This window comes from Rhinopithecus roxellana, chromosome 3, assembly GCF_007565055.1.
Source record: "Rhinopithecus roxellana isolate Shanxi Qingling chromosome 3, ASM756505v1, whole genome shotgun sequence".
NCBI lineage: Eukaryota > Metazoa > Chordata > Mammalia > Primates > Cercopithecidae > Rhinopithecus > Rhinopithecus roxellana.
In genome coordinates, this window is record NC_044551.1 from 129,982,282 (window position 1) to 130,001,587 (window position 19,306).

The 19,306-nt window shown below is 39.0% G+C and overlaps 2 protein-coding genes across 2 annotated transcripts in view; one reads left to right on the forward strand and one right to left on the reverse strand.

Moving 5' to 3' along the window:
- The window catches only part of RHOBTB3 (Rho related BTB domain containing 3), a 64,188-nt gene extending 52,727 nt beyond the window's left edge, over positions 1-11,461 (reverse strand). The window contains exons 1-3 of the mRNA XM_010380597.2: positions 11,113-11,461; positions 10,711-10,936; positions 5,707-5,893 (exon numbers count right to left, since the gene is read on the reverse strand). Of these exons, the coding sequence (XP_010378899.1) occupies positions 5,707-5,893; positions 10,711-10,936; positions 11,113-11,114 (415 nt within the window). The 5' untranslated portion in view covers positions 11,115-11,461. The remainder of the gene's footprint in view (positions 1-5,706; positions 5,894-10,710; positions 10,937-11,112) is intronic.
- LOC115896545 lies at positions 10,723-11,977 on the forward strand. The gene is made up of 2 exons (XM_030927864.1): positions 10,723-10,854; positions 11,007-11,977. The coding sequence occupies exon 2, from the start codon at positions 11,035-11,037 to the stop codon at positions 11,674-11,676; it is 642 nt and encodes a 213-aa protein (XP_030783724.1). The 5' UTR covers positions 10,723-10,854; positions 11,007-11,034; the 3' UTR covers positions 11,677-11,977.
- Positions 11,978-19,306: the final 7,329 nt, after the last annotated feature.

Genomic DNA, 19,306 nt, shown 5'->3' on the forward strand with positions numbered 1-19,306 from the left:
ATCAATCCAACAAGGAAAGTCAACTGCAAAGGTAGGCAAATTAAGAATTACCCAATGTTTAAGAAGCATCCACACCATAAAATAAAATCTCATCAAGCAGAATGACTTAAAATGCCGTCTTAAAACCAAACTTAATAGACAAATCAAAATCAAATTATTAAGTATCATTAATTACCCTGAGAGTTTTTTTAAGCAAAAGTTTGCATCCTTAAGACTGGAACAAGAAATTATGAAAACAGCCATTACAGATCTTGTATGGAAAGCTTTTGAAACAAAAAATGTAATAAGGCAGAATAGCAGAACAGACCCAGCAGAACGTGTGAACCAGAAGAAAAGGCCAAGGAAATCTACCATAATGCAACACAAAGAAATAAAGCAATAAGAAATATAAAAGAAAGATAAAAGAAACAGAGAAGAGATCCAGAAGTTTCAACATCAGTCTAACAAGAGTCCCAAAAGAAGAGAATAGAGAAAATGGAGGGATGGTAATATCTGAAGTCACAAAGTTAAGACTTTCCTAGACCTAAATAAAAACATAAAGTTTTCCAAGCAGTTCAGTGTGACTGTTACATAAGACAGGGAATTGTGCCTTGCAAGATTCTAGAAACAGTCAGAGGCTACATCATGAAGGATCTTGTATTTCAGGTAACAATTTTATAAGCAAAAGTTATTGAAATGAGATACAAATACTGAACTGAAATAAGGGTATCGGTGCCCATAATTTAAAGAAAAGGTATAATCCCTGGCTCTAGCCAATTAAAGGGCTTAGAAGTAAAGACACCTAAAGTCATGAGCATCTAAGAGTCCAGACCTTGGTTTCTAAATATCATTGCCCCCTAGAAGGAACCAGAATTCCCTAAAGAAATGGCTGATTCTAGGACTGGGAGAGGCGAAGTCTGAGAGTTGAATATCTTGTGCCAGAAAATAAGGAAGGGGCTAAAAACTGATTAGAGGTAGCTTGAAATGACTACCTCTAGGCAAATATGGAACAATGTGAGCATCTGAAAGAATAATCAGAACAGATTATAAAATACTGAATTTAAAATACAAATCCGTGAATCATGATAATTCTAAGAGAAAAATTTGGGAGCACAGAAAAAGAAAAGCTCCATTTACAGAAGAGTATCAACTAATAAGTGTAGGAGGAATGATAGAAACATCACTCTTTTCCAAGCACATTTATCATAAATGAAGGAATTATGAAACTAAAGGGCCTGGGTTCATTAAAAATGTTAACATTACAAAAGACACGGTCCCTCCCCGCCAAAAACCATTGGGAGTACTGCTCCAAATTAAAAGAGATTAGAAGGCAGATGTAGTAATGCATGCCGATAATCCTAGCTACTTGGGAGTCTGCGGCAGGGGAATTGCTTAAGCCGGAGTTCCAGACCAGCCTAGGCAACATAGCAAGATCTTGTCTCTAAAAAAAAAAAAAGAAAGAAAAAAAAAAAAGAGAATAGAGACATGTAACAACTAAATGCAATGTGTAATTTTTAACTGCATCCTGGATTGGTTAAACAACAACAACAATAAACCCCAGCTCTAACGCACATTATAAAGAAACAACTGGGGAAATGTAAATATGGATTATATCTTAAATAATAGTAAAAATATAATAGTATGTTAGATTTCTTGATTGATGATGAGATAATACATGCTAAAGTAAATACGAATAAAGAAATCTCATAACTTTTACAATTTACTCTCAAACAGTTCAGCCAAAAATAGTGTGTGTGTGTGTGTGTGTGTGTTTGAGCGTGCGCGTGCTTGCTTATAAAATCTAGGGTTCAATGTCTCATTCTTGTCAACTTTCTTAGGTTTGAAATTTTGCAAAATAAGAGGCAAAGAAGAAAGTTCCTAAAGAATCCCAAGCATTAAGCGCCATGATCTCACTTGTATTCTAGGATGACTATTCTGAGAGAATTTATTTCAGAAAGAGACAAACCAGGAATAGCGCACCAGAGGCCAATTTACCATGAAGCTGATGAAGCTCAAGCTTCAAGGCTCTTTTCTTATGGATCCTTTCCAAGCCCCAGGAAGAACCTAAGCAATATATCTTCACATGGTCATATTCTTTTGTAAAATTTGCAAAATAAGATATTTAGTCAAGACTACTGTCTCTTTCCACTCCAGATCACTTCATCTTGTATCAGGCAGCTCTGGAGTAACTATGGGCATTTTGGGGATGCTGCTAAGGGGAATTTAACTTTAGGCTTAGTTAGCTATTTGTGATTTATAGTCACGTCCATGTATAGTTGAGTGATAACTATCCTAATACATGTATGACTTTCAGAAATGTTTCTGCCACCCACAGTGCACACTTATTTGGTATTATGACAAGAATCCTGAGCTGAAATAGGAATACAACACAAACTCTGGTGCCCAGGACCAGAAAGATGTGGAAAGAGAAGAAATACGCAGAAAGAAAAACTGATTATCATTCTCTTCTCTATATAGAAAATATCACAAAGTGGTTGTATTGGTCCGTTCTCATGCTGCTAGTAAAGACATACCAGAGACTGGGTAATTTATAAAGAAAAGGAGGTTTAACGGACTCATAGTTCCACATGGCTAGGGAGGTCTCACGATCATGGTGGAAGGTGAAGGAGGAGCAAAGTCACATCTTACATGGCAGCAGGCAAAAGAGCATGAGCAGAACTGCCCTTTTATAAAACCATCAGATCTCACAAGACTTATTAACTATCACAAGAACAGCACGGGAAAAACCTGCTCCCATGATTCAACTACCTCCCACCAGGTCCCACCCATGACACATAGGGATTATGACAATTCAGTGTGAGATTTGTGTGGGGACACAGCCATAACCTATCAGTGGTTACCATATGAAGAGATGACCAAAGACTATGGTCACCCAAAAAATATAAGAAAAGTTGAAGAAGTATCAGGCTGTTAAGAAGCTGTGTTGCCAGATGTGATGGCTCATGCCTGTAACCCCAGCACTTTGGGAGGCTGAGGGGGGCAGATGGCTTGAGCCTAGGAGACGGAGACTAGCCTGAGCAACATGGCAGAAATCTGTCTCTACAAAAAAATCGGCCAGGTGTGGTGGCATGTGCCTATAGTCCCTGCTACTTAGGAGGCTGAGGTGAGGGGATCATTCGAGCCCAGGAGGTCGAGGCTGCAGTGAGCTATGATCATGCCACTGTACTCCAGCCTGGGCAACAGAGCGAGACCCTATCTCAAAAATATATACATGTATTTAAAAATGTTTATCATATTCAACAGCTTTTTTAGTTGTAATTTGCTGTGCTTTCACTTATCATTCTAAATATTTACTTTTGTACATATATGTATCTGTTATTTTGTGGGGTTTTTTCCTTACAAAGGACCTCCAAATTGTATAAGTTTGAGGCCCTACAAAATCTGAAACCATCCCTTAAAGAGACCAAAAAGAAGGCCACCATGACAAATAATTAAATGACTAGAATGTGAAATCCAACGGAGATGAAGAGAAAGTAATGAGTTTGAGATTTATTTAAAATATAAAAGCAAAAGGGGTTCTTAATTAACTGGATATGGGGAATTGGGCTGGGTCTAGGATGATTCTTGTTTGGGTGAATGGATAGGATTGGCACCATTCACCAAGACAGGGAATTTGGCCAGAGGAAGATGACGTCTATGGAGATACGTGTCAGGAGTGAGACTAAAGCCAGAGAGACAGACTGAACAGTCATCAGTGTTTATATAGGAGAAGCCAGGGTAACAGATTAGCAGGTTAATGGTTTGGTTGAAGAGTAAGAACAGGTGAAGTCAAAGGATGGAACCCTGAGAAGCAATTCCACGATATGTTGGTGCCGCTGTGTGTGTGGGAGATGGGAGAAAGGTAAAGGAGACAGAGAGTTAGAAGAACCAGGAAAGAAACAGTAGCTTTATTAAATGGAGGGAGAAGTATGTTTCAATAATTTCAATAAGAGATAACTATTATTATCTCTTCAATGAGAGATAATTGTTATTAAAGTGTATTAAATTTGGCTAACAAGGATATAAATGGTGTCTTAGTTCATTTTGTGCTGCTAAAATGGAACACCACAGACTGGGTAATTTCTAAAGAAAAAAAATTTATTTCTCACAGTTCTGGAGGCTGAGATGTTCAACATCAAGGCGCCAGCATCTGGTGAGGCCTTCCTGCAGCATCGTCCCATGGTGGAAGGCAGAAGTACAAGAGAGCTCACAAGACAGAGGGCAGAAGGGGGCCAAACTCATCCTTTTAGCAGGAGCCCACTCCCGTAATAATGAACCCACTCTAGAGATAATAGCATCAATCCATTTACGAGGGCAGAGATCTCTTGCCCTAATTACCTCCTAAAGTCCCACTGCCCAACACTGTGTCCATCACATGAACTTGGGGGAACACATTCAGACCACAGCAACTGGCGACCCTGAGTGAGAACAAACTTGGTGCACTTGTGAAAGTCAAAGTCAGACTGTAGTGGACTGAAGAATGAATAGGAAATGGACTCGGGAAGTGTGGATACCTCTTTTATGAATCATGACCAGAAATAAAAAGAAAGATAAGGAAATAGAGAGGATATGAGGTCATGGGTGGGTCATGCCTGCCTTATTTGTATCTACTAATGCTAAATATATACCCGCCCTCTGACCCAACAATCCCACTCCTGGGTAACCACCTAAGCATCCGCAAAAGAATAGATAAATACATTATGGCATATTCATACAATGGAATAATATACAGTAATAAAAAGAACGAACTACAGATAAACACAACATGGACAAATCTCAAAAGTATTACGCCAACTGAAATTAGCCTGACCTAAGACACCACCACATACTGTATAATTTCATTGCTATCAAGTTCAGAAATAGGTAAAACTAATCTATGTTGTTAGAAGTCAGAATAGCAGTTACCTCTGAGGAGGAGAGTTATTAACTGGGAAGGGCATGAGGGAGCGTTCTCAAGTGCTGCAAATGTTCCATGCCTTGATCTGTGTGGGTTGCACAGCTGTATACATAGGTAACAATGCATTTAGCTGCACTCTAAGATGACCAAATTTTATGTCCTTTACTTTGCAATTTCTCAATTTAAAAGTTTTTAGAATAATGTGTAAAAGTAAAAATTTCAAAATAGCTTTACTTAGGAAATTCCACTAAGAAGATTTGTAAAATACCACCAAATCAAACTGAATCCTGAGTTGGCCCGAAGGTATCTGACAATCATATGCACAGCAGTAATGGCTGAAGCAGCCCAAACCCAGTGAATCTACCAGTCATGGAATAAGCAATCCTTTCTCTTAGGCAGCACTGTCAGTGTTTCCAGCTCACTCATTATTATCTACCTAAAAATCCTGCTCCCAAGTTCACATTTTCATGTGAACAATCTATCCTTCCCAACTGGGTAGACCTTCAGACCATCAAAAAGAGTTTTCTAGGGCTCAGCATCAGCCTAATACCTCTCATATGTCAAAATAACACAATTGCTGACTTCCATCACTACTGTAGAAGAGCCATTTAGAAGACGGATTTGCACCCAGTGGAATCACAGCAGAAGTTCATAATCCTCTCCTTTGTTGCCTTTTTATCGTATCAAATGATGAAGTGATGGCAGCTGGCACTGAACCAAAGTCACTTTGGTTTTCAAAAACAAACCCTATTATTCATTAATAAAATTAGCACTATTTAAAATATACAATATTTGCATGCTCACTATAAAAGAGAATATTAAATACTTACCATTTTGTCTGGTACCAACAGCAGCAATAATTACTGGAACTGAATTTAATGCTCTTTTTATCACTGGAATATAATTATCCTTTACTTCATGGAATGAAAACTTGTCATTAACGTTGTATTTGATCACAATGATGTCAGCGCCCCCAATTAGATTTCGAGAAGTGTACCAATCACTGTCAAATATGTCCTAAACCAAAATGCAAATAGCAATCTTTAGTCTACTTATCTTCCAATCAATGCTGAAATAATTTATGACATTAATTTTTGGAATTCATAAAAAATTATTTTAAAATAAGTAACTACATAAAATTAAAAGTGCTGCAGTCTGCCAACCCTCTTTTTAAAAATGTTTACTTACTCATGTAGCCTGGACAATTATGTAATGGTTAAACAGGAGAACCTGAGAATTCTTGAGAGTCAGAGGAAATAAGCAACCTCTTTCACTATTTGCACTTAAAAATAAGCCCTTTGTTTTAAAATTACACTATATTTTTATCACCTCATAAATTCAAAAGTATAACATTATGGCATTAGATGGAAGAGCAACAGTATGAGTAACGAAGCCTCAAAGGTTTTCCTGTGACCCAGTTAGACACTGCAGGATTTTCAGTGTTTTGAACTGCAATACATTTTAAATTCTGTGAAGTTCCATATACTTTATTCGTATTTTCAAAACTCATGTATACTTTTCAACTTCATCCATCCTTTGGACAGTACTGTATATATAGAGTATGAATGTCGGGTGAGGGAGAAATTCCTTTATAAAAAAGAAATACTGTGTATTACAAGGTGTTAACATGGTAAGGAATATATTTTCAATTCATGTATTTTGCTTACATAAATTAAAAATTCAGGATAAACCCTTCTAGTTCTGAAATATTTACTTTTGTGCTACAGCTAATAACATTTATATTTATTTAGAACTGGGGCCATAAGTAATTTACTACAAACACTATTCCTTAAAAATATAATGTTTTGAAATTTTTTTTTTTTTTTTTTTTGAGACAGGGTCTTACACTCTGTTGCCCAGGATGGAGTTCAATGACATGATCTTGGCTCACTGCAGCCTCCGCCTCCCAGGTTCAAGCAATTCCTGTGCCTCAGCCTCCCGAGTAGCTGGGACTACATGTGTGCACCACTATTCCAGCTAATTTTTTGTACTTTAGCAGAGATGAGGTTTCAACCATGATGCTCAGGCTGGTCTCGAACTTCTGAGCTCAGGCAATCTGCCCACTTTGATCTCCCAAAGTGGTAGGAGTACAGGCATGAGCCACCACGCCTGGCCTGGGTTGATATTTTAAATATAAATTTTCAAAGTTTTTGTATGAATAGTGATGTAAGGAAAATATCTTTAGGTATCTTAATTCCACTACCAAATAAGTACAAGTAGTTTTCTTCTCACATTCTAGTTAACTATTAATCATTTGTCCTTTTATGTGGCCTTTGGTACATACTTCTAGGATGTAATAAAGCTAGATTAAGAAAATAGCTAGGTGTGACTAACAGGTCCAAAATCTGTTGAGCTAAGAAAGTTCAAACTTTGAAATAACGAATCTAAAACAGGGTTAACAGTGTTTGAATCAGCCAACCAAGGTCTATGTGACAGAGCTTTTATCCTACAATGGAACATTCTGGAGGAGTATCACATAGCAATGCCCTTCTGCAGAGAAAGCTTCTTCTCATCAGTGCCTCCCCCAGTTCCCCATACCCTCCCAGCCACTCATTTCCCACAAGTACACTCAGAGTAACAAGAACTGCAGAATTTTTTGTCATGAATACCCTATCAAAACTGGGATGCGTACAGTATTTTTGAAGGAAGGTAAAAGAACCAAAAAAAAAAAAAAAAAAAAAAAGGCAAACTATGGACCATAAACAACAAAGGCAAGGCTTGAACTTGGTAGAGGGTGCAAGGGGGGAGAAGGGAAGTGGGACACAGTGCAAGAAAATGGGAAAGCTTCCCAGCAGAACTCTCCAAACTGCCAAATCCCAAACCACACAGCTTATTCAGTTCCAAATGCCTCTGTTATAGCGTTCAAGTTCAACGTATACAAGTATAACAGAGTGCATAAGTATAACAAGGAAGACAAACGAGAAAAAAAGCTAAACAAAAGAGGGGCCAATATTAAGCAGCCATTTAACTCTGAGAGAATAAATCAAAAGTAGCTGCTTTTCGAATTCCAAATAGTTCAAAATTCCAGAGTTACTGGAGAAGTATCCGGGGAAGAGGAGGACCTTTAAGGGAAAACGTTATGAAAAAATGGGTCCGGGCATCTTTAACTCTGTGGGATTGAGGATGTGAAGACTATAAATACTTTTATTTGTACTCCAAAGCAGAGCTTCAAACCCTGCAAAGAAAACTGTAAATCTATTGAACTACCTCACTGCTTTTTGTGGAATATTTTTAACAAATAGTAAAAGATATAGAAATGTGAAATGAAATAATAATGTACCACACCAAAAAAACGGATGGGAAAGAGAGAAAGACACACTAAATAATGTGCTACGTCTAATGAATCTGCAGCACATTTGTTTTAAAAGTTCCAAGTATTTAAGGCAAGGATCCAGGGCAAGGCTAAGGATCTATAGACGAGAATTAGGGACGAGAAACACATATATCTCATTTAAACTTCAAGGCAACAACACATCTCTTCTCAAACCATGTCAAAGAGAAAATACTCCAAAGATTTCTAGAATTATGAAGGAAATCAAATTCTCCCACCCCTTGTAAATCAGTTCCAGGATTTCCTCTAGGGGGTTATGCAACACAAGGCTTGGAGCCACATTTGGAGAATTGAACTCATCTTTAAAAAAAAAATCCAAATTTCTACAGTGAAACTATTTTATTTTACTTGAATGTGGGGCTGCATGTATGAAGAATGAACATCGCTGCCCCAGTGTACTGGTACTGTAGTTGTATACATCTTGAATGACCTGTGAAAATCTTACTTTTGCTTAGTATTAATACAAGTGATACATAACTATACTAAAGTTATAACAAACACTTCATTCTTATATTAGCTACCACTTATAGAGCAGCTACTAAATGTCAGCCTCTATACTTAGAACTTGATGCGTGTTAGTTTCTCATTCACTTCTCAGCACAGCTCTAGGAGGCAGATTATTTTATAGATAGGGAAATAAGGCTGAGAAGGTAAGTGATTTAACAAGGACACGCAGACCTGAAATGGCAATGTGAGAATCTGAAATCAGATCCTTGTGATATCAAAGGCCGTGCTTTATCTGCTCTGCTATATGTAATATTCTGATTCCGTAATATGTCAAGTAATGTAACTCTGATGGGCTTTACTTACCACCAAGTGAAGAAAAGCACCTTATAAAGAGCAACTCTAGAAATGGAATCTCATATCTGAAGATCATTATAACCCAGCAAATTGTAGTGGGTTACAAACTTGGGGCCTTAAATAGGGCCAGAATCTAACCGAACAAAAAGTGATTAGCAAAATAAACCATAACAACCAGCATATGGGAAAAATCTGTACTATAGAGGCCTATTTTCTCCATTTGGAAGATTTCATTTTACTAGACAAAGTGTATGGGATCACAAGCATTGCTGTTTGTGAAATTAACAATATAAACAGGAAAGTGTTAACAGCTCAAATTAAATACAGGGAAAGCAATCCTAACATCCTAATGTAGCTAATTTTATTTTTCCTACGTTTACTCTATTCACCAAACATTTGTTCAACTGCATGTTGAACTGTTATGTTTTTAGGCTGTAAGATCTTTCACGACAAAAGAGTCCAAGTAAAAGAAGTGTTTCATTTGCCTGCATAGACTCTGGTCAGTAAGCTCTCCATCAATACTTCTTATGAACAGCGTCATCACTATCATAACTAGGGGTTTAATAGCATCTCTTAATTGAAAAGGCCTGTTTTTTATTTTACCAAATTAACATAACTTTCTTCTTTAACTGAAAACTTACATAAGCAAGTGATCTTTTCTTTCTGTTACATGGAATTTTGCATAAAAAATTTTTCCAAGTACACTCTACACATTTTTTAGAAAGGCATGATAGTTTCCCATAGCCCTGATTCAGTTTTTTAATATTGCTGTTTAAATGTGAAATCTCACACAATGACAATTCGTATTTTTTCAGGCACTAAACTTTCTTCTGTTATTAAATGTAAACTTAGCTGAAACATACGTAACTCCAATATCAGTAAAGAATCAGAGATTTTCAAATAAGACTAAAGGAAAACATTCAAACATAATGTTATTGTATACTGAAAATACTTGTATGTGTCAGAAACTAAATTCCTTTCTCCCTTAATCAAACACTCAAGAATCGGGCTACAATTTATCCACTTCACTACAATTTTGTTCCATTATTACAAATTTTAATTTTTAAAAAGTTTTCCAAGCAACATTAGTAATATTATCTCTGATTTATGAGTCACTAAGACAAATGGCTAATGCATAAAGAGTATTTGCATTATTAAAATTAAAAGTGTTCAGAGATCAATTAATAGTGCTATAAATGAGTCATTTAAAATTAACTCCCAGTCCCTGTCTTTTCCTCCGCTTTCCAGAGGAACTATTTCTGAACTGTCCCAGTGAAAAGTATTTTTGCCTGTGCTGAGCTTTGAGAAGGCTGTATTTTTAGAACACCAATATTACACTATCACCAATAGGGCAGGCATAAAAAAACACTGCTTTCTGCTGGTGAAACTTAGTGACCCCGTCCCTTGGAGTTGGCACATTCAACTGTCAGCTGCCTACCAAGGGACAACCCACAGTTGTGAAGTGTACCAGTAAGTGCTCCACATTCCCACTGGGGCCTTCTATCTTCCTAAGAGTGTTCTCTGACGGGGCTGTCCCCTGCCCAGTGAAACAAAGGACCAAAGATTTTCTCAAAAATGTTTAAAAATTTGACCCATGTAACGCGGACACTCCACACTCACGGAAGTGGGCAGAAGGGGGAGGGGGAAAAAAAGGAAAGAAAAGCTTCTTCAGCCTCGGCGTGGAGCAGCTGCTGTTCCTTACCCAGACGGGACAGTCGTGGACCACCAGCTTGACATTCCCAAACGCACTGGCCTGATACTCGGTGAACACAGGACGCGCGACCGTGCTGGCCGCATTCAGCAACAAGCTGCTCTCGTCCCCCGAGACCAGAGGGCTTCTCCCCAGGTAAGTGCGGATGAGCCCCGACGGCCGGTTGTCCTGGTGGAACGCGTCCCCCTCGTTCCCCAGCGCCACGATGTGGATGGACCTGCACGGACAGAGAGGGGGCGAGGGGAGAAGGGAAGCACGGTCAGCGCGCGGGTCTTTCCTCGGAACAGGAAGTGCGGGGGACAGCGCACGGCGAGGATGGGCACCAGCCCCCGTCCCTGGGGCGCACGGCACGCGCTGGAGAGAGACAATAGCAGGACGGCGGCGCTTACGTACATGATCTCAAATCCAAGGGCAGGGCGGCGACTCGGAGAAAAGCAGCGGCTTACGGCCTCGTGGGGCCCCCGGGCGGCGAGTTCACCCGCAATCTGCTCATCCCCGGCCGCGTCCCTCTCGCGCGCCTCCACCCCTGCGGGGCCGACGCAGAGCGGGGCCGGGGCCGCGCCAGCCAGCGAGCGAGCCGGACACCAGGGCGGGCTAGCGGGTGGGGGGCAAGCTGCTGCTACTCAGGGACTGCCCGGGAACATCGCCGGGCGCGGGACCGCAGCGCAGCCCCGAGTGGACGCAGCTGACCGCAGTACCCTCTCCGCCGCGCCTCCTCGGCTGGCAGCTATCGCCTCCTGCTGCTGCTGCCGCTGCTCCTCCTCCTCCTCTAGGCAGAGAAGGGGGGTCGGGGAGATCGGGGCCTCCGCCCCCTCGGCGGACCGGGCTCAGCACGTGCCGGCCCCAGGGGTCAGGCGGACACGGGGAACGCGCTCCCCGCTGAGGCCCCGGAGCTCCCGCGGCGGCGGCCGGACACAAAGGAGTGGCCCGCGCGGGGCGCCGCGGAATATAAATTAATAAATACAACGCCCCAGCCCGAGAGCTTCCGACCGCCAATCCGCCTGCAGCAAGTTTGTTCAACTCGCAAGGCCGTAACCAGAGCCAGGAAAGGGGGGTGGGGCGATGGGGCCCCCGCTCACTCCAGACTGGAAAAAGGAGGTTAGGGAAGCTAGGGATTCCAGCACGAGTGCCGCCCCAGCAACCCGATTTCCCCCCCTCTTGGCTTTGACCGAAAGTGCTTTACCACGACTGCCGCTTTGTCATTTGTCAACATGCGCTACAGCTGTTTTCTAAAATCATACTTGTGAGAAAAAATAAAGGCAACATTCATGCCGCTGCAGAAAGGGTTCTTTGTTCACACACCAATTAATTTGCTAATGTCGCCTTGGGGGGATTATTTACTATTTCGAGCTATATTTAGTGTATTTTAGCGAAAACTTCAGGATTTTAAATGCTGGGATTTTTAGTGTGATCGTTTTCAAAGGAAGTTATGTGTGGGGGTTTAATGTGTTGGTGAGTTAAATGCCAGTTTACTTGGAGATTTTTCTGTACACATTATGGACACATATTTAATAATAGCTCCGCAGACCAACTGAGAACATAATCATGTAAATGCAAAGATACTTTAGATTCTTTCATAATAATGCACTGAAGTAAAGGCTATGAATATCCCTAACGTGCTTCAAACTACCTCAGTACAAACGAACACTGGGCTCCACTTACTAACACCAAAATGGGCCAGGGATTACTCTGGGGTTAGACTCCTCCATACAGTATTAAAATTCTAACCAGTACCTTACTACGTGTTGAAAAGAGTTCCTGCTTATCCTTTTATCTATTTATTTTTCCCTTCTGTAAAATTGGACTGTTTCTTTTCTCAACTGAGCTATTTTGAGGGTATAAAAGAGGGGGTATTGAGTAGGGTAGTAAAAAAACTAGGGTAACAGCTTTTTATTATGGGCCCTTATTGCTCAGATGAAAGTAGTTTAGTAGTTTCTCGTGCTCAGAGAAGATATAATAGGAGACATTCTTTATGTGGTCACTAATTTTTTTAAATCTAATTTCCCTTTGCATTTTCTTTGATTTCTCTTTTAGTCTCTAGAACCTAAACCATCCTTAAAAATTCCAGCATGCAGGATCACTTTTTCTTTTGGGTTAATGGAAAATATATTTTCTCATCAGTCTCTTCCAGAAACCCATAAGTCAAAAACAAAGACACTAGAATGGATGAATGGATAAAGAAAATGTGGTATACACATGTAATGGACGATTAGCCTTTCTTTAAAAAAGCAGAAAATTCCTTCATAAACTACAACATGGATGAATCTTGAGAACCTTGTGCTAAGTGGAATCAGCCAGTTGCAAATCACAAAAAGTGATTCCATTTATAGGCAGCATCTAAAGTAGTCAAACTCTTAGAAACAGAAAGTAGAATAATGGTTACCAGGGGCTGGGGAGAGGGGAAAAGGGGTCGTTGTTCAACAGGTATAGTGTTTCAGGTTTGCAGGAAGAAAAAGTTATAGATATCTGTTGCATGAGGTGCATCTATAGTTCATACTATACTGAACTATAGGACTGAACACTAGAACATTATTAACTAAACACTAGAACATGTACTGAACACTAGAACATGATTAATGTGGTAAATATTGTTATATTTTATGACAATATAAAAATATTAATACAAAAATGAAACAAAAAAAGACACCAAAGTTGCTGACAACTGGTAAGTATCAGAAAGGGAGAAAGTATTCATTTTTTCCTTAGTTACTGAATATGTGAGCCAAACCTGTGCTGGGTAGGCATGGGAGATCCCAAGATACATAAGACTTGGTCATTGACCTTAAGAAGCTAAGGCAATTTGTTACCAGAAAGGGGTCCCAATCCCGACTCCAAAAGAGAGTTCTTGGACCTCCAGTGAAGAATTCAGGGAGTCCATAAAGTGAAAGCAAGTTGATTAAGAAAATAAAGGAATAAAATAATGGCTACGCCGTAGACAGAGCAGTGTCATGGGCTGCTCAGCTGAGTATACTTATAGTTATTTCTTGATTATATGCTAAACAAGGGGTGGATTATTCATGAGTTTTTCTGGAAAGGGTGGGCAATTCCCAGAACTGAGAGTTCCTCCACTTTTTAGACCATATAGGGTAACTTCCTGATGTTGCCATGACATTTGTAAACTGTAATTGTGCTGGTGGAGTGTCTTTTAGCATGCTAGCACATTATAATTAGCATATAATGAGCAGTGAGGTGGGCCAGAGGTCCCTGTCACCACCATCTTGATTTTGGTGGGTTTTGGCCGGCTTCTTTACCACATTCTGTTTTATCAGCAAGGTCTTTGTGACCTGTATCTTGTGCTGACCTTCTATCTCATCCTGTGGCTAAGAATGCCTAACCTCCTAGGAATGCAGCCCAGTAGGTTTCAGCCTTGGTGTACCCAGCCCCTACTCAAGATGGAGTCGCTCTGGTTCAAACGCCTCTGACATATTCATTAGTTTGTGAATATTAGCACACTTAATCCTTTTGAAAACATTCTAGTTCCTTAAGTGATTATGACACAGGCCTAAGCAGTCAGTAAAAGAGATAGGTACAAAGTAAAAGATAAGTTCAGTGAATGTTAGGAAGAGATCTGTGCTTTCTGTGTCAGATAGAAGTTCATAAAGGAAGTAAACATTGTCTTAGGTCTTAAAAGATTAAGAGTTTGTTAGCTTTGGAGGAAGCGGAGGTTAGAAGGGAAGGAGTATTTGAAAGAACTGGACAGATATCACATGCAAAGTTATAAAGAAATGGAAGATCATGGCTCGTCCTAGGAATAGCAAGAGATGAAGTTAGTGCTAGCATGAAGATTTCTATATTAAAGCAGGCAGAAAAAAGAGTGGTGGAGGCTTCCCAAGAGATTTCTGGAGTCATACCTGGTGATACTCAAGCTACAAATTGAGTATCTAGTACGAAGCCTGGCTACATACTCACCAAACCTGTTTTCTCTTCCAAGACAGCTAAATGACATTTCTCAAATTTTGTGCATATAGGTAGGGCCACATGATTAGTTCTCATCAATGGAATATGATCCCTGCTGAGCAGTAGAGAAGTGTGTCTCTCCATTCTCTTTTATCTTCCTGTCTCAACCACATGAAGTCAGGTCAACCCTGAAGCCAGGTGTTTGAAGCTATTGGGACTGCAGTGTGGAACCAGTCCTTGAATGACTAGTTAGAGCAGAGCCTCCTCCTCACAGCATGCATTGTACTGTGATTTGAGTGATAAATAGATCTTCAGTGAGTTGAGCCAAACATTTTGAGGTCAATTATTACAGCAGCAAGTGTTATTTATCTTGGCTAAAGGAATATCACAGATGTTCCGTTTCCTGGTATCTTAAAGATCTTTTCATAATTTTCTTATGACCACTTTTTAAAAGTTATTTCCCTTTTATTTCAAATTTTTATTTGTTTTATATATTTGTAGTTTCTCTCATTAGCACATTTAAAAAATTTTATTTTACCAGTGTTAACAGAACAGATATCACATGTCCTCCAACCTCAAGGTCACTGGGGAACACACAGGAAGGGCTTCTAACCCAAACAATATTTTTTTCCTATTTTAGTGGCTGAAATGCCACCATTTCATATTTACTCTATTAGATGTTCTTATCCCTAAGTAAAATGTAGCATAAGGTACAGTGAGGACATGTAAAGTAATTGGGTGGGCTATTACTAGTCCCCAAATTGTGAATATTCATATACCAGTTTTTGAAAAACGTGTTGGTTCCTTAACAGCTGGAGAGGAAGTAAGCATTGGTGAGGGCAGGCCTAGAGATCTAGGCGTGGCAGAAGATTTTTTCCAACTATGTTTCAAGGAAAACTAGGTTTTCATAGAAGAATCTTCAAATCAGCTTGAGAAAGTGGCAGAAAAAGAGTAAGCAGTGAGATCTGAACTCTGACACTGTATCTTAAAGTCAATCAGGGCGGTCTTATTGCTATCTTTTTTAAAAAAGTTTCATATTCATTTTCATTAAAAAGATGGGTTTTCTAAGGTTAAAAACCAACACAATTTTTAAGACCACTTATCTAGAGCCAGAGTCTTCAAGGTGGGGTACAGAAGATGATCCCTGAAATTCCAGAATAAACTTCTAATCACACCCGTTGTTTTTCTACCGAAAAAAAAAAGGGGGGGGAGAAAAAATTAAGCTTTACTACTAGTTAATGTCAGGATTGTTGCTGGTACCCCAGGCTGACCAGTAAGTGGGCAGACACAAGGAGTGTTGGGGGCATGGCAGCAATAGGATGCACAGTGAGGGGTAGCGGGAGGGCTGTATGTTCACTTTCAACATACTGCCACATGTTGCAGTTTCTGTTTCTAAGGAGACTTATGAATGATATTTAAGTAAACTACTGTTACAGCAGGAACCAAGGGAGACAGTGTTAAAAATGCAAGAAGAAGCAAAAACACCCAGCCAAGCTGATGTTTCTGACACTCTTTGGGAGCCACATTGCAAGGTAAAAAACCAACGACTAATCAGATTTGCCAAGAAGTTGACCATAATAATGGATTATAAAACACATTGTTTTAAGTATGTATTTACAGCCATTCTTGGTAACATTGATTTCACCCTAAGTGCGTATTATAGTTAATAGATAATGATATTCTAAACTGATTACAATTAGCTAGCAACTTAAAAACTAAACATCAAAGTATTGAAGGCAAACTCAATAAAGTTTCTAGCATGTTTAAGTAGTGTACTATATACAAGTCAATACTTTCAAGAAAACTCACCAAGAATAAATGCTACAAAGTCTCTTCTGAGCTTTCTTAAAAATGAAAGTCAAAAAGCAGCACACTCTTGGGGAAATAGTTTTCTTCTTGCCAAGATAAAAATATCTAAAATAATACATAGAACACAAATGGAAAAAAACAACTGCATTCCTTTGTTAGCAAATACCTTGAGAATATTCACATGAAGTTTTGCTAAACATCCAGTCATAAGTATCTGAACAAGTTAAACAATGTGGGAAGTTTACTATAAGGTTAAACTGAAAGCACAGATGTTTTTAATATGTTCCACTTTATGGTATTTGAGAAATTCTGTTTCAGTTTAGTATTTACTACATTAGGTTCCAATAAATGAAATACATTTTGAAATAACTTTTTTTGTGATCCACTAAAGAAAAGCTGTAGTAGAGAAGACATATTTTCTCTTCTACATCTTTTGACAATACTGTAAACAATAATTGACTGTTTAAAAATAAAAACTGTGTTTTATGCAAAACTTCTTTACATGTAACCACTGATGGATTAGTTGTTTTCACTAAATATTAAAAAAAAAAAAAGAATAGAAAAGAAGAATTCCAAGCTAACATTACAATGAGAGCAACCACATAAAATTCATTCACAGCATATCTCCTATGCAATTCATTCTAACAAAGAAGCTGGAGCCAGAATACACAACACTGTAAGAGGTTATACAAGTAGTTAATTTTGTAGAAACAAGAATTTTATAGCAGCTTGAAAAAGTTTTTGTTGTGCAATACAACACAAAGAAAAATGCAGAAAAGCTATGCACATGATTTGATGAATAATTATAAAACAAACATTCCTAAAATCTCTCAGGTCAAAAATGAGAGCAGTCTCAGTGCTCACGCAAAGGCATGTGCTTGTGTGTGTACACGCATGGCGCCCCTCTTCAGCTACAGCCCTCTTCTTCTTTCCCTCAGAGATTATAATAAGCCTGGCTTTTGTAATGATTATTCATTTTTCATTAGACTTTTACTACCTCTATGTGCATTCCTAAACAGATATTTTGGTTTGGCTTCCTTTTGAGCTCTTTCTAAGTGGGATCACACTATATGTATTTGTGCCTTGATTCTTTTATTCATCATCATTTGTAAGATTCAATGGTGTTGATGTAACTGTGGTTTTTCTCCTTTTCATTGCTGAATAGCATCCAATACAAATACATGCCACCATTTATTTATCCATCCCATTGTAGATAGACTCGTGGGCTATTTCCAGTTTCTGCCTATTATAAACAAAGCTGCTAGGATCACTTTTGCTTCAAAATATAGTATATTTGTGGGTATGCTAGGTCACATGGCATGTGTATGTCCAGGGTTCTACACATAATTTTGTTTTTTAAGACATGGGGTTTCACTTTGTTGACCAGGCTAGACTCAATTGATTCTCCCATATCAGCCTCCCAAGTAGCTGGGACTACAGGTGCATGCCACCATGCCCCGCTCCATAATTCTTTATACACTTAGGTATACTTACCATGTACCAGGCATTACATTAAGTGCTTTGCAAATATTGACTCATTTAATTCTCACAGTCACCTTTTGGAGTAGGTTCTATTATTATCCTAATTTACTGGAGAGAAAATGGGGCACAAAGAGGTTAAGAAACTTGACCACATGAAAAAAGAGGCAAGAAACTTGTGGATCACCTGTGGTCAGGTGATCGAAACCAGCCTGGCCAACATGTTGAAACCCCATCTCTACTAAAATTACAAAAATTAGTTGGGCATGGTGGTGGGGGCCTGTAGTCCCAGCTACTTGGGAGGCTGAGGCAAGTAATCCCAGCTACCCAAGTAGGGAGCAGAGGAGCTGGGATTCCAATTCAGACAATTGGCCCCAGGGTCTGTGCCCTTACCCAGTGTTTGAAACTACTTCCTTCATTATGTAATGTTTGTGATTGAAAACAAGGCATGTAACCTATAAAAACTCTTCCATATTATAGAATTTTCTAACTCCCTAAACGTTTTCCAAATATAATTTCAATCAGTCCTGAAACTATGTGTTAAACATGTAAAAATGTATTACACTTCTGATTAGTTCAGAAACAGATGAGTAACATTTTGCAAGCAGGAAATATATTCATCAAATATCAACTAAAACCTTTGCATAATGGGACTGAAAAATGAGAATCATGAAGCAGTTCTTCACTGATAAATTCCACAGATCTTTTTAAGTTATTTTCAGAGAGCCTTTCAATAAACTGAACATAAAACCAGATAACTGTATTGCTGTGTCATAAAATGTAAACCAAGATTTTAAAATGAGACATATTCAATTGTCCTTCTCCCTGTAAAGCTTTATTCACAATAACTTTTGAGAGGAAAATTTCATAATGTATGTATCATTATCAAATAATGTATGACAATACATTAAACTACAATTGACTTGATCTTTATCTCATCTATTAAAAATTTTCTGTTTGTGTTTTATTGTATTCATAGTAATATATGCACGTAATTTATAGCCCTTGGGAGTGTGCTCACATTTTTTTCTGATGGGGTGCTCAGTCAAAAAAGTTCGGAGACTCCTGGCTGGTGCTTTGAGCTGTGAAGCTGGGCCTGCTAGGTTGCAGAACACAGCACTGGGGCTGGCTACTGTGGTAAGGGAGGCTGCGAGACAGGAAGTAAAGGAGAGATAGGGAAAAGCAACACAGATAAACTGCAGACCCGTTTGCCTAGAAATCAGCTCCGTGAAAAATGTATTTGTATTGTTTTAACTAATCTAATGAGAGATAAAGTGTGCAAATTTACACAAAATTTATAAAATTCAAGATTAGCTTTTTTTAAAACAACAACAACAACAACAACAACAAGAGTTTGCATGTACTTCATGAGAGTAACCTAAGCAAGGTAATTCACCAAGAC